General features: G+C 39.8%; 1 protein-coding gene across 1 annotated transcript; it reads right to left on the bottom strand.

Moving 5' to 3' along the window:
* Positions 1-425: 425 nt before the first annotated feature.
* LOC308702106 (NACHT, LRR and PYD domains-containing protein 3-like) lies at positions 426-12,657 on the bottom strand. Its single transcript, XM_081384762.1, has 6 exons — positions 12,577-12,657; positions 7,753-9,654; positions 6,002-6,175; positions 5,481-5,651; positions 2,343-2,389; positions 426-2,266 (listed from the first exon to the last, which is right to left on the bottom strand). The coding sequence occupies exons 2-6, from the start codon at positions 9,585-9,587 to the stop codon at positions 1,704-1,706; spliced, it is 2,790 nt and encodes a 929-aa protein (XP_081240888.1). The 5' UTR covers positions 9,588-9,654; positions 12,577-12,657; the 3' UTR covers positions 426-1,703.
* Positions 12,658-12,921: the final 264 nt, after the last annotated feature.

Genomic DNA, 12,921 nt, shown 5'->3' with positions numbered 1-12,921 from the left:
CCTCTCCAATGCTCCAGCAATCTCCTATATCCCTTACCTGTGTTTCTATGATTTCCCCCATTGTCATCATCTGCATTTATGCTATCTCCAGGTTTCATCTCTGTGTATTAATGTTCCTGGAAGAAAGTTTGTTCATAACTTTGAGAGAACCTTGACTCAACATTAGCTCTGAGAACGTTCCCTGTTTGCTGGGAATCTGCTAAATGAAGGCATGAAGATATTGTAAACATTTTAACATCAAACACAAACTGTCCTGGGGTGCGTTTCCCGAAAGCATCGTTGGCCAACTATGGTCGCAAGTTCCGTCGTTACCAATAGAGTTCAATGGACATTGCGATGAACTTGCGACCATAGTTGGCCAACGATGCTTTCGGGAAACGCACCCCTGGTTTGTTTGAAGCAGGATGAAATAAAAGTGCAGGATTAAATGCAGGAGTCTTTTATTTACAAAATCAAAACTTAACAATAACACCCAGAATCTCAGAAAACAGTGTGGTCGACTGTTGAGACCTGTGGCCAGTTGCATAAACTGCTAAGACTAGTCTAAGACTGTTCATCCTGGTCTAATTAGATGCATCCCACGGTGGTCTAAGTCTTCACCTAATACATCTGAGGGACCTGGTCCATCACAGACTCAGGACTGGAGGCAGGGCCCGAGGGCCCCACTTGTGCTCCACTCCCTGTTGGAGCCTAAACCGATCCCTTAGAACCTGGCAAGTAGAGGATAACTTGCTATTTAGCAGCTTTTCTTGTTATCAGGCACTTTTGTCGGGTGCTGGGAGTCTTGCGACCCTGGACTAGTAGCCTGGTTTACACCAGACCCTTCTCAGTCATAACTGAGAGTGGGTCTGGGGAAGCTTCATTCACATCCCATTTCCAAAGGGGCGTCACCAACGGACGTCGCTCAAATGCCTCTATATTAACCAAGCCTGCCTTGGTACAAAAATTTAAATCCAAGCACAGCGAGACAATAGTAAACTCAAAACCAGTTTTATTGGCTGCAATACTTGTGCTACTACAAATAAAATAAAATAAAATAAAAGTGTTATAAAATAAATGGTTGCAATACAGCAATATCAGCCAGGCTTCAGTACTGATGGGGTAACATTTTAAATAAAAGCTGAATCCATTGATCTATCAATTAAATAATCTTAAAAAATGTTTAAGTATAAGGATTCCAAGAGTGATGTTAATACAAGACAAAATGCTATTTTAATGTTTTAATTTATAGGTAAATCTCCTCTATTCTAATACATTATCTTCTACTTTAAACACAGTGTAATGCATGTAATAAAACTGATCTTTTCTGTTTTAAGGTTATGCAATCACCCAGTTTCAGCACTGTTCTCAACTAATACATCAACACCATCCAATAAGGTTTACTTGCAAAATATAAACAAGCCAATAGAATCAACCTATAAAATAACAAGAGTAAAATACACACAGTAAGCAAAGAATTACAGTTAATTGTGTAAAGTAAAAACATATACTTGTAGATGAAAATGCTTAATAAAACAGTTTTTTTTTATTTCTAATGGCATTAGACATATATTGAGCATATGCGTAACTTAGATAAAAATAGGCTGAAAATAAAATACAGAACACAAAAGTACAAGTACAAAACTCTTTCCTGTAATGTCCTGTCAACTTCCCAATTTCAACGCTCCACTAAATTATAATACAACTGTCTAGAGTAAATTGTTTTATAGGTTTTCCCTTGTGCTTGAAATCTTTCCAGCAGTTTGACACAGAGACACAGAGGCTCTAGGATAAAGCCTAAATCCAGCATATAGAGGTTCAGTGAATGTGGTGTTGAATGTGTATAAGTGTGTGAGTGTGTGTGTGTCAGAGACGCTGTAGAAGGACAGAGTGCCGGCCGGCCAGTCTAGATACGCTCCTACTCTTTTAGACTGAGATGGGACAGATACATCAGTGTTCTTATTATCATGCCAGGCAGTGCAAACCTTCCCACTGTTAATCCAGAAAAGACACCAGGAATGTTCATTGAGTCCAAAAAGACAATCAATCCCTTCTTTTCTACTGACTTTTTTGTATGTCACTGCTACATGACCATTACCATTGAACTCAGTTTCCCAGTAACAGCGTCCAGTCAGACTCTCTTTACACATAACCTGTTCATAGTGCTCAAATCTCTCAGGATGTTCATGATATGATTGATGCTCTTTCACATGTGTTACCATTCTGTTCTCAGTCATTAGGAGGCTAGTGTGTGTTGTGTTTGGATCCAGAGTGAGATCACAAAAATCTAAACAGAAAAAGAAACGTAATCGTGACAAACCATGTAAGTTTAACAAATGAACAAAAGCTAAGAACGGACTTACATTTTTGTAGTCCTGGTGTGATTCTGAAGGCTTCATTATAGTTCACACTGAAAAGAAAACGAAAACAAAACACAGGCATTTGTAACTTTGTCTCAACATAAATTCTCATAATTTAAATGTACACCTGTAACTTTTGACCCTCTAGTGAAAAAACAAAACAAAAAAACAATAACAACTGCGTGCATTTTGCAGAAGAACATTGTTTTGGTTGTGCTTCAGCTCTGTGTGACTGTGTGGATGAATATGCTTTAGTCAGGACCACCTTCGTTGAATGTATATTTATCATAATGATAATGCAAACCACTAACTGTTAGTGTTGGCTGTATGGTTCTGTTCTGGTCATATTCAGTAATCATGCATGCATAATTACATTTCACAAATTTAACATGAGTTGTTGTAAACAAGGCGAAATGCATTATAGACGTTTGCAATAAAATGTACTGTATACTGAAGATGAAACAGATATCAGATTAGATAACAGATTCCAGCTAGGTGGAGTTGGGGATGGAGGGGGGAGTTAGATGTAACACGCAGCAAGCAGTAGAAGAGAGGCTGAATGAATGGGGATTTTAATGAACAGCTGTGATAAGAGTCGAAACTGAATTGGTATATGTCAGAAACAGCTGACTGTCAGCTGATGCAAACATGACTGACATGGCCTGCCTGAACTAATGCAATGTTTGATTTATCCCACTTCTCATAAAACACTCACATGACCAGTTTAGATGGAAAGGATCTCAAGCTGACTAGCTGAAGACGTCACTGTAGTTGTGTCCATTAATAGACACCTTCCTTAGCACAGCGCTACAATCAGAGGCGGACTTACTATTAGGCAAAGGTAGGTGACCGCCATGGGGCCCCAAAAATGTTTTTTTTTTTTTTTATGTACAAGATGCACATTCATCACTAACGCGCAAGCAGTTGCTGTGGTGTTCATTACAATGACAACCGTCTGTGCGTCCATTAAATGTGCTACTTGTATATCCGGCTTGTAGCAAATAAAATACTAGCATCTGAAGCAATAACTAAATATTGAGTAATAGTATTGCCAGGTACATTTGTGGTCAGAATTATTGGCACCCCTGGTAAATATAATCAAAGATGGCATTAAAATTAAATCTTCATTGTTTACCCTTTTGATCTTGGACTAGGAACATGAAATTGTCCAGCCATGACTTCTTGTTTCACAGGAGTTTAAATATGAGGAAACACAAAGCCCAAATTCCCTTAATCATCCATCACAATGAGCAAAACTAAAGAAGAATCCTCCTCGCTCATCCAAAAACAATCTCCAGCTTATTAATTTGTCAGACACGACTGGAACTTCAAAAGGGACCTGATTCTGTGGTCAGACGAAACAAAAAAAAGAGCTTTTTGGCAGCAAAGCCACCAGATGGGTTTGTTGCGCACAGGGATAAAAAGTACCCCATGCCCACGGTTAAATATACTGCTGGATCTTTAATGTTGTGGGCCTATTTTTTTTATTTTTTTTTTGCTGGAAGTCCAGATCTTGTTCAGATTTGCGGTATCATGGATTCCAGCAAATACCAACAGATTATAAAAATCAAAACCTGACGGCCTCTGCTAGGGAGTTTTGAGATAAAAGTATCAGGCAACATTGGCTGCTTCTGAGATGACAGGTGTGTGCTGCTGCCTGCTGCGACCAGGGCTGGCTGATCTGGATGATGTCTTGCCATATACAGAGAGAGGTTCGTCGTGTTGCCGGAGTACTTCACTTTTGTTTTGCAGGTCTTGCATTTCGCACGACTCATGTCTAATGTCTGATTCTCCGGTTTAAGGCCCTTTCACACTGGACGCGATTTTGACGCACGAATAATTCGCGCGATGGGTTTATTTTTTGATCAGCTGTTTGTGTAATGAGCGCTTCCACACCGAACGCGAATGTGCTGAGGCGAAAAAACGACTTTTATTTTTTTCGCTTCGATGTCGATTTTTTTTTTACTTTTGCGGCGACAGAATAGGCTTCAGCCAATTCACATACTACAAGGACAACGATTTGAAAGACAATGTGTGGCGTAGCATTGCCAACCAACCGGTTATCACGACTGTGAGTGTGTTGTGTGATAGTCCTGTGCTGTGTAGGCTAGCAGGCCAAACTACATTTGGGATAGAAAGCTAACACTATTATCGTCAAAGATAGAGACAGAGACCGTGTTTACTTTGAACACGTAACAAAATGCAGTGAGACTATTTAGGGCTGCTTTTAGTAGGCTATACTATACATTCTTTGTGTGATATTTCTAGTCGAATGATTTTTAACTTACTTCGTGTGTTACATGTAATGTGTAGTTACATTACAAAACGCACTGTTGAAGACGCAAAAAAAAAAAAAACTGCACATAAGCATACTCCCCTTCAGACTTTCTGTTCTGTAAGATTGGGTGCACCCAAAACCTTCTTTTCTGTCTTTTAAATAAAATGAAAAGCTCGTCTTCACTGGATGCTATGACTATGACTGGATGATGATGATGATGATGATGATGTAGTGTCCATGTTTTCTCAGCTGTCGGCGCGATTCGCGCGAAAGTTTTGGATTGTTGAAGCTCTCTGAACGTCACAGACGTCGCAAATTCGCGTCGCGGCTGATGTGAATGGTTTTGATGCGAACTATTCGCACACGAACTATTCGCTTTTTCGTTTCGCTTTTTCTTTACGCATCCGGTGTGAAAGGGCCTTTAGTGTAAAACCCCAAATTCTCCCATGTTTTTGTTTTTACTTTTGTCGGTGGTGGCAAAATCCTTTTATCCATTTTGAATGTCTCACGATGCTGCTCGCGTTGCTAAAATTGGTGCCAATTGACGTCACGTGATAATTGGCTACAGTACATTCAAAAGCACGACAGAATCGATATTCTATTTTATTTAGCACAGTCCTAGCGAGTATCTCTTTAGAGGGAGAACATTTTATTTAGGGTGACTAAAATAAAACAAGGTGTTTCCTTTATTTTACAAACCACAAGGTGTTGTAAATTAAAGGTAGGGTAGGCAATTTTCGGAGAGGCTAGCAATAGCAAGCTAATTTTAAAATCATAAAATCCCATTAGATGCTCCCTTCAGATCAAATACCATATACCATATATTAATAACAAATACCATGAAAAATTTCACTCCAACATACTTGAGTTTTTCCAGTGCACAGTTTGGATCATTGAGTCTCTCGGAGAGCATCTTGACTCCTGAATCCCCTGGGTGATTGTAGCTCAGATCCAGCTCTTTCAGGTGTGAAGCTGAACTCAGAGCTGAAGCCAGATAACAACAGCCGACCTCTGTTATCATACAGCCAGATAATCTACAACGTAATTGGATTCATGATTGAACACCTATACTGTGTTGAAAACCAATGAATTATGATGATGCCTGTTTAAACACCTTTGAACATAATTTTAAAAGCTTAAATTGTTTAGAATTCATTCAAAAATAATGTATCACTGTCATCATGTTTTTACAAATCAACCACCCCAAACTATGTCATCTCAAATGTTGAAGAAATACTATTATAGAAATGCTGTATAGAAATCAAAACATTAATATTCTTGCATCTGAAGAGAACTAATCATCCAAGATCCTTCAACTATCACAGTTATGTTCAAAATCAAATGCAATGATCATTTATAATGTTGTAGTTCTATTCTTACACACCGCAGTATCTCCAGATTACAGTTTGTACTCTTCAGTGCATCAAAGAGCATCTTCACTCCTGTTTCTTCCAGGTCATTGTTACTCAGGTCAAGCTCTCTAAGAGGAGAGTTTGATGACTGTAGAGCTGAGACCACAATTTCATAGCTGTGACCATTAAGATTGCAGTCAGCAAGACTGAAAGAGACAAAATCAGAATTGTAAGTAAGTTTAGAGGACAGATTCTTACAAAATCACAAGGAATTACACACATTTCATTCTACAGTTTCAAATCTTCCCTAATAGTAAATGTTCAACTGGTCCAGCTTGACTTGGTAGCTATTAATCAAACCCGTTAATCAAAATCATTTTCTTGATGTATTGATTAAAAATCATTAAGATTCTCAAAGCCATGGCTCAGTGGGCCTTATCCATAACCCAAACTTTCCAAAAGGTTTTTTACTCATTATCCAGACCGGGAACTCTTCGTCTTTTTCTACACCAGCCTCAGCAACGCATGGAAGGTCCTTGAGGGAGTTTCGATGCTTATATAGAGTGGGTGCTGGTGCAGTGTGGATCTGCATTCACTGCCTGTCTCGTGGATGAGGACCCACTCCGGACTCAGGGCCCCACCAGCATTCACCCACGCCCCCCACGGATTTTATGTCAGAGCCTGTCACAGACTCAGTCCACAACAAAGCTATAGCCGGAGCAAAAGACAGAGGCCAATGTCCTGGAGCCCGAGGCAATCGTGGAGTCTGACCAGGTGCGTGAGAGTAGAATGGAGTTAAACCCGCCCATACTCCAGCTCCTGAGGGTGTGCTATGCCAGGTCCCAAAGATGAGCTGGATGATATCATTCCACAAAGTCTTCAATCCCCGGTGATCCCATCCAGTCTCTGGTCTCCTTCGTCACTGCTGGTCCCGCCCAGCTCCCTCATACCTCCGGCTCCACCTCGGTCAGTCATCACCCTGGTTGCACTTCAAACTTCCAGGCCTCTGGCTACGCCTCATCTCTTCACCTCTTCGGCTCCATCGGGCTCTTTCTTCTCTCCGGCTCCACCGTTGCCCTCACTCCCACTGACTCCAGTCTCTGCCTTGGTCACGTGAGCCTGCGGCTCTGCCTTGGCCCTCCACCTGAGTCACTACTCCTTCCTCCATCGTTTCTGCCATGGGCCTTCACCCTGATGGTGCTGCTCTGGTTCTCTCTCTGGCTCCTTCTTCTGTCGTTTCCTCCCTGGCTCCTCCCTCCATTGTCTCCTCCATGGTGTTTCCATCTGCCAGCTGCTCCTTGGTTATGTCTGTCTTTTCCTGCCCCCTTGTTATGGTATTTTCTTTGTTATGGCCTTCTATTTATTTTTTCATAAACATCGCATTTAATATGATGCATGTAATCAATACTGCTACAGTTAGTCCAACTGAGAATTTATAGGTGCACCTGAAAAGGCCGTCTACTCATAATGTTGATCTAATCTGACTGAGATTGAGCATTTTAACAAAGAGGAATGTGGGAAAATTGCAGTGACCAGATGTGCAATACTGATAGAGACATTTCAGACTAAAAGCTATCAGTGTTTCTAAAATTGCTTCTGCTAACTATTGACTTGAAGAGGGTGAATACTTCTGTGAATAAATATGTTGCATTTTTATTTGTAGTGCATTTGTTACACTATTTATCACTCTCCAAAATTTGTTTTTGGTGCATCTCTAGGGTGAATAGTTATATTAAATGCACAATTTAAATGCAATTACATATGATCCAAATACATTACTTACAGAACTTTTCTAAAGTTGCTCACTGCTGGTATCAGTCTTCTTCTACCATCCTCTGATGTGTTGTATTTCTTCAGATCCAACTCATCCAGCACCTCATCTGACATCTGAAGCATGCAGGTGATTGCTGAACATTGAGCAGAAGAGAGTTTCTTCTCTGAGTGTTTGTCTGATCTCATAAACTCCTGAATCTCTCTGTACAGAGTCTGATCTTTCATCTCCAGCAGACAGAGAAACAGATTGATAGATCTTTCTGTGGGGAGATTCTTCTCAGCCCTGATTCTGTCTTTAATGTACTGTGAGGTTTTCTTGATGCTCTCTGAACTCTCCTCTGTATGTGTTAGTAGATCCAGTAAGAGTCTCTGATTGGACTCCAGTGAGATGCCCAGCAGGAATCGCAGGAAAAGATCCAGGTTTCCATTTTCACGCTGAAGTGCTTCATCTATTGTGTCCCTATGCAGATTATGCACTTGATCCAAATAATGCAACGTGTTATCATTTTTTATTATATAATAGTAAAACACATAAAAAGCAGCCAGAAACTCCTGAAAGCTCAGATGTATGAAGCAATAAACTTTCCTCTGATGAATCACAGATTCCTCCTTAAAGATCTCAGTGCAAATCCCAGAATACACTGAGGCGTCAGTGATGTCTATGCCGCTCTCAATCAGGTCCTCCTCATAGAACATCACATTGCCCTTCATCAGCTGTTTGAAAGCGAGTTCAGCAAGTTTCAAAATCACTTCTCTGTTGGGCTGTAGGAGCTTCTCTGGATCTCTCTCTTTAGACTTCTGAATCCTCATATTGATCTGAATGTTCAGAAAATGAATGTACATTTCAGTCAGAGTTTGAGGGATTTCTGCACTGAGATCTTTCAGGAGCTTCTGAAGCACAGTGGATGAGATCCAGCAGAAGACGGGTATGTGGCACATGATGTGGAGGCTTCTTCCTCTTCTGATGTGCGAGATGATTCTGCTGGCTTGATGCTCGTCATTGATTCTCTTCCTGAAATATTCCTCCTTCTGAGGGTCATTGAATCCTTGAATTTCCGTCACACGGTTGATGTATTTGGAGGGGATGTGATTGGCTGCTGCTGGTCTGGTGGTGATCCAGATGTGAGCAGAGGGAAGCAGATCTCCATTCATGAGGTTTGACATCAACACACCCACTGATGAAGTCTCAGTCACATCAGAAACTTTCTGAGCGTCTGAAAACATCAGTGGAATTCTGCTTTCATCTAGACCATCAAAGATGAATACCAATTTGCCCTCCTCATAAATCTTTGAGTCCAGATTATGAAGTTCAGGATGAAAGTCCAGCAGAAGTCTGTGAAGACTGTACTTATGATCTTTGATCAAATTCATTTCTCGAAATGGAAGCACAAACATGAAATCTACATCCTGATTGGCTTTTCCCTCAGCCCAGTCCATAATGAACTTCTGCACAGAGACGGTTTTCCCAATCCCAGCGATGCCTTTAGTAAGAACAGTCTTGATTTTGTCTTTCTCCGCACATCCTGGTTCAGGTGAGGCTTTAAAGATGTCATTGCAGTAGATCGGAGTGTCTTGTGAGTGTTGTGTTTTGTTTTTCTCCATCTGTAGCACCTCATGTTCTTCATTCACTCCTTCACTCTCTCCCTCTATGATGTACAGCTGTGTGTAGATGCTGTTCAGGAGGGTTTGATTCTCCTTTAGTTTGATTCCCTCAAATAAGCTCTCATACTTGTTCTTCATGAACGTTTTGTGTTGGTCTTTCACTTTCTGAAAAACATCATCTACTGGTTGGTAAGAATCCTGATGCAGGTATTCAGTCTCCACTATCTGTTTCGCTGATTCCATGTTTTGCTTCTTGCTGTGAGTCAGATGGTATTTCACAGAAGGAATTGGCTCATATATCTCCCCACTACTGAGAAGAAGAAAAAAACAAAAAAACGTTGGAAACCATCTTAAAAGTTTATATAACAAATGCAATACATGTATGTCTGGATGAGAACAAAAGTGAAATATATCTCTCAAATACGTTTACTAACTCAGTTTCCAGAAACGTTAGGATTTTTTGTAAAATGCTGGGATTTTTTTTAATTGGATCACAGGAATAAATTGTGATTTTTTAATCACAGGAATAAATTGCATTATAAAAATATAACCAAATAGAAGTCTGGAAATAGTCCAACGCATATAAATAAAAACGTACTCATCCAAAATTGTATCCACGGCTGGATCAAGTCGCTATTTAAAGGCACACTATGCAGTTTATTTTTTTCTCAAACAGCGCCCCCTAGAGTCGCAGTGGAGTACCGGTACTTGTATTTAACGTTATTGTCGTAAATACCACTCTTCCGACCGGAAGAGTTTTTTTCTTCGTCGACTCTGCCATGATTCACGTCTGAAATGCGTGTCATCCACAGAGGCTGCTTCTGTTGTTGATGTATGTGACGTCGTGCCGTAAAGTCGTGATTCTCGCGAGATTTGTCGGGGCGCCACCTCTCAAACCTGCATTGCTGGTTTTGCCAGCGGCGTCCCCTCCTCGCTTTGCTATCGGGTTGATTCGCCCTACTACGAGTTCGTTTACCATCTAAATGATTTCAAAGCTGTTATATTAAGGTACAAATCTTGCATAAAGTGCCTTCTGAGGAAAATGCGAACTCTTTGTCACTATCCAGGACGAGCTGAAGAGCTTCCTCACCTGTGTAGCATGCCATCTTCCAAACGCGCAGGAAAGTGGATGAAACTGATCATAAAACGTTATGGTTTCTAAGGCATTGTTGGGGGTGATCATTCATATATTGGGAAATATATTTTCTTTCCGTAAGGGTAGTCAGCTTACCGATGCACTTTTATCCTTAGAGGTTCTACTACCAATACTTTTGTTATCCATTGTTCTGGTCTGTTCTTTTGAATGTCCATTTCAATTGTTTCTCTCAATGCCTGGGGGTTGCATGATAATGTAAAGCGCAAAGTGTTGTTTTTGTATGCTAAGTCTTTCAAAACTGATTTCTGTTTTTTTCCAGGAGTCTCACTCTGTTTCCAATGACACTTCCAATGGAGCAATGAGGTTTGGATGGCTCATGGCTCAGAGCAAAAGTTCAAAATTGAAAATGTTCGTGGAGAAGTTTGATTTAATTCATATTTGGAGGGAGAAGTTCCCAAATGCTAAATCTTACACGCAGGGAAACAAGAGTCACTCAAGACTTTCTCGTTTCGATTATTGTCTTGTGCCATCTCTTTCAAACATTATTATGTTTCAGTTAGCATTCTTCCTTCTCCCTTAACGGATCACCATACTATTCTTCTTTCTACTCCTCCATCCACAGGACATTCAAATATAGGTTCTAGAGCCTCTTAAAGGAAAATTAATTCCTCTCTACTTAAAGGGATGGTTCGGAGTAAAATCAACTTAGGGTCCTTTGCACCATGACCTTGAGCCAAACACCCCCCAGAAGCCTTTTTTCCTTGGTTGAACATTATTAAAGTTAGAGCTTATTTAGAGATATCAGTCAAATGGTTTAGTGCAGGCGCTAATGGATCCAAGGATGTATCTCGTAAATTACCCCACTAATAATGCCCAGAATGGCACCAAACTTCTACAGTAGTACAAATAGGTTCTGTACTCATAAAACGAGGCATTGGAAAGTTTCTAAGTACATCAGGACTTTATTTAAATAACACTTGCCTGACGGCTAATGCTACCGCTAACCCGGGCGTCAAGGTCACTTCAGTGAGTTGAGAAAAGCACATAAAAGTCCTGGCGGAAAGCGTTGCATAAGGATGTAGTGTAACGACGAATTATTATTTTTTCCGAAGTGTTGACAACTTAGTGCTAACTAATAATTGTTGTACCAACAAAATATTAGTGCATTCCTGGAACTGGGCGTCGTTACACTACATCCTTATGCATCGCTTTCTGCCAGGACTTTTACGTGCTTTTCCCAAATCACGGAAGTGTTTGGCTCTAGGTCATGGTGCAAAGGACCCTAGGTTGATTTTACTCCGAACCATCCCTTTAAGCATGATGAATTAATGAAATAATTTTTCTTTCTGATTCCATGCTATTGGGTGAAAGTTTCTTCTGACAAAAAAATTGGGCTAAATTGGGAGTTGTTAAAATATGAAGTAGGAATTTGTATTAGACATATTAGTAGCAATTTGGCAAAACAGAGGTATATGAAGAGGAGAAGGTTATATCAAAGATCATAACACTTCAGAGTAAAACTCACGAAGGCTTATCAGAAACTGACCTAACAGAACTTGCAGGGCTCCAATCTAAATGACAGTATTTATAAACACAGAGCTGAAGGCTCCTATGTTCGTTCGAGAAGGAAACGGCTAGAACGAGGAGAACAGAGCTCTGCTGATTTCTTTAGAATGGAAAAACACAACTCTAGAAATCATACTATTAGTTTGCTGCAAATTAATGGTATTTTGACACATAATTCTAAGGAAATTGCCTCTTTTTGTAGTAATTTCTATTCAAAACTTTATAAATCTAATTACTGTACAAGGATTCAGCCTTCCTTTTCTTTCAGTCATTAAAGGAGGTGAAATCAATATGTAAAGATGAGCAGTTGAGTCGATGTTATAGAGATAACGATAGGTGAGTGGACAGCATTCAGTTTAAAAACAATCCATGTAAAAGGCAAAAACAAATAACTGTTCAGAACGGATAAGCGGCCAACAACTGACGCCAGCGTCCTCTCAAAGGTTACTTTAGAGGGTTTACATATAAAAAAATACAAACATAAGTCTTGAAATCCACTTTAAAAGCTGAAATACAAGTGGCAGCCCATTTTTATATGACTATGTGTGTAAAATTTATTTCTTTACCTACCACAAAATACGGACGTGTCATTCCTGTTAGTGAAAGCACTAAAACACTTCTCTTTTTCCTTGTTTTTTACTTCCATTTTCTAACATGGAATCAAGTTACTGGTCTTTACAACTCCACCCAGGAAACAGAAGCTGCCATCCTCCTCATGAATAATTAATTTGCAGCTTTAAAGATATTATTATTAGATTATATATTATATATTCAATTTATATTAGATGGTTACTGTATTGGATATTTGATATCTTTAAAGATATCATTTTTTTAAATTAATTTTTAGTGACCTGTCAATTGCTTTGGTAAACTCTAAAAAAAACAGTTGTTCTCATTATGTTCAGTCCTTCTGTT

This window comes from Scardinius erythrophthalmus (genome assembly GCF_964197995.2).
Source record: "Scardinius erythrophthalmus genome assembly, chromosome: 14".
NCBI classification, from domain to species: Eukaryota; Metazoa; Chordata; class Actinopteri; order Cypriniformes; family Leuciscidae; genus Scardinius; species Scardinius erythrophthalmus.
The sequence above is the reverse complement of the archived record's forward strand: the minus strand, read 5'-3'. Positions and strand labels throughout refer to the sequence as shown.

What these genes read in the sequence shown, in the direction of transcription:
- LOC308702106 (XM_081384762.1), bottom strand. Translation starts at nt 9,587, where the DNA reads ATGGAATCAGCGAAACAGATAGTGGAGACTGAATACCTGCATCAGGAT. An exon ending in TGTAATCTGGAGATACTGCG is followed by an intron (nt 5,652 to 6,001) that starts GTGTGTAAGAAT and finishes ATTACGTTGTAG; the next exon opens with ATTATCTGGCTGTATGATAA. An exon ending in CACACCAGGACTACAAAAAT is followed by an intron (nt 2,267 to 2,342) that starts GTAAGTCCGTTC and finishes TTTTCTGTTTAG; the next exon opens with ATTTTTGTGATCTCACTCTG.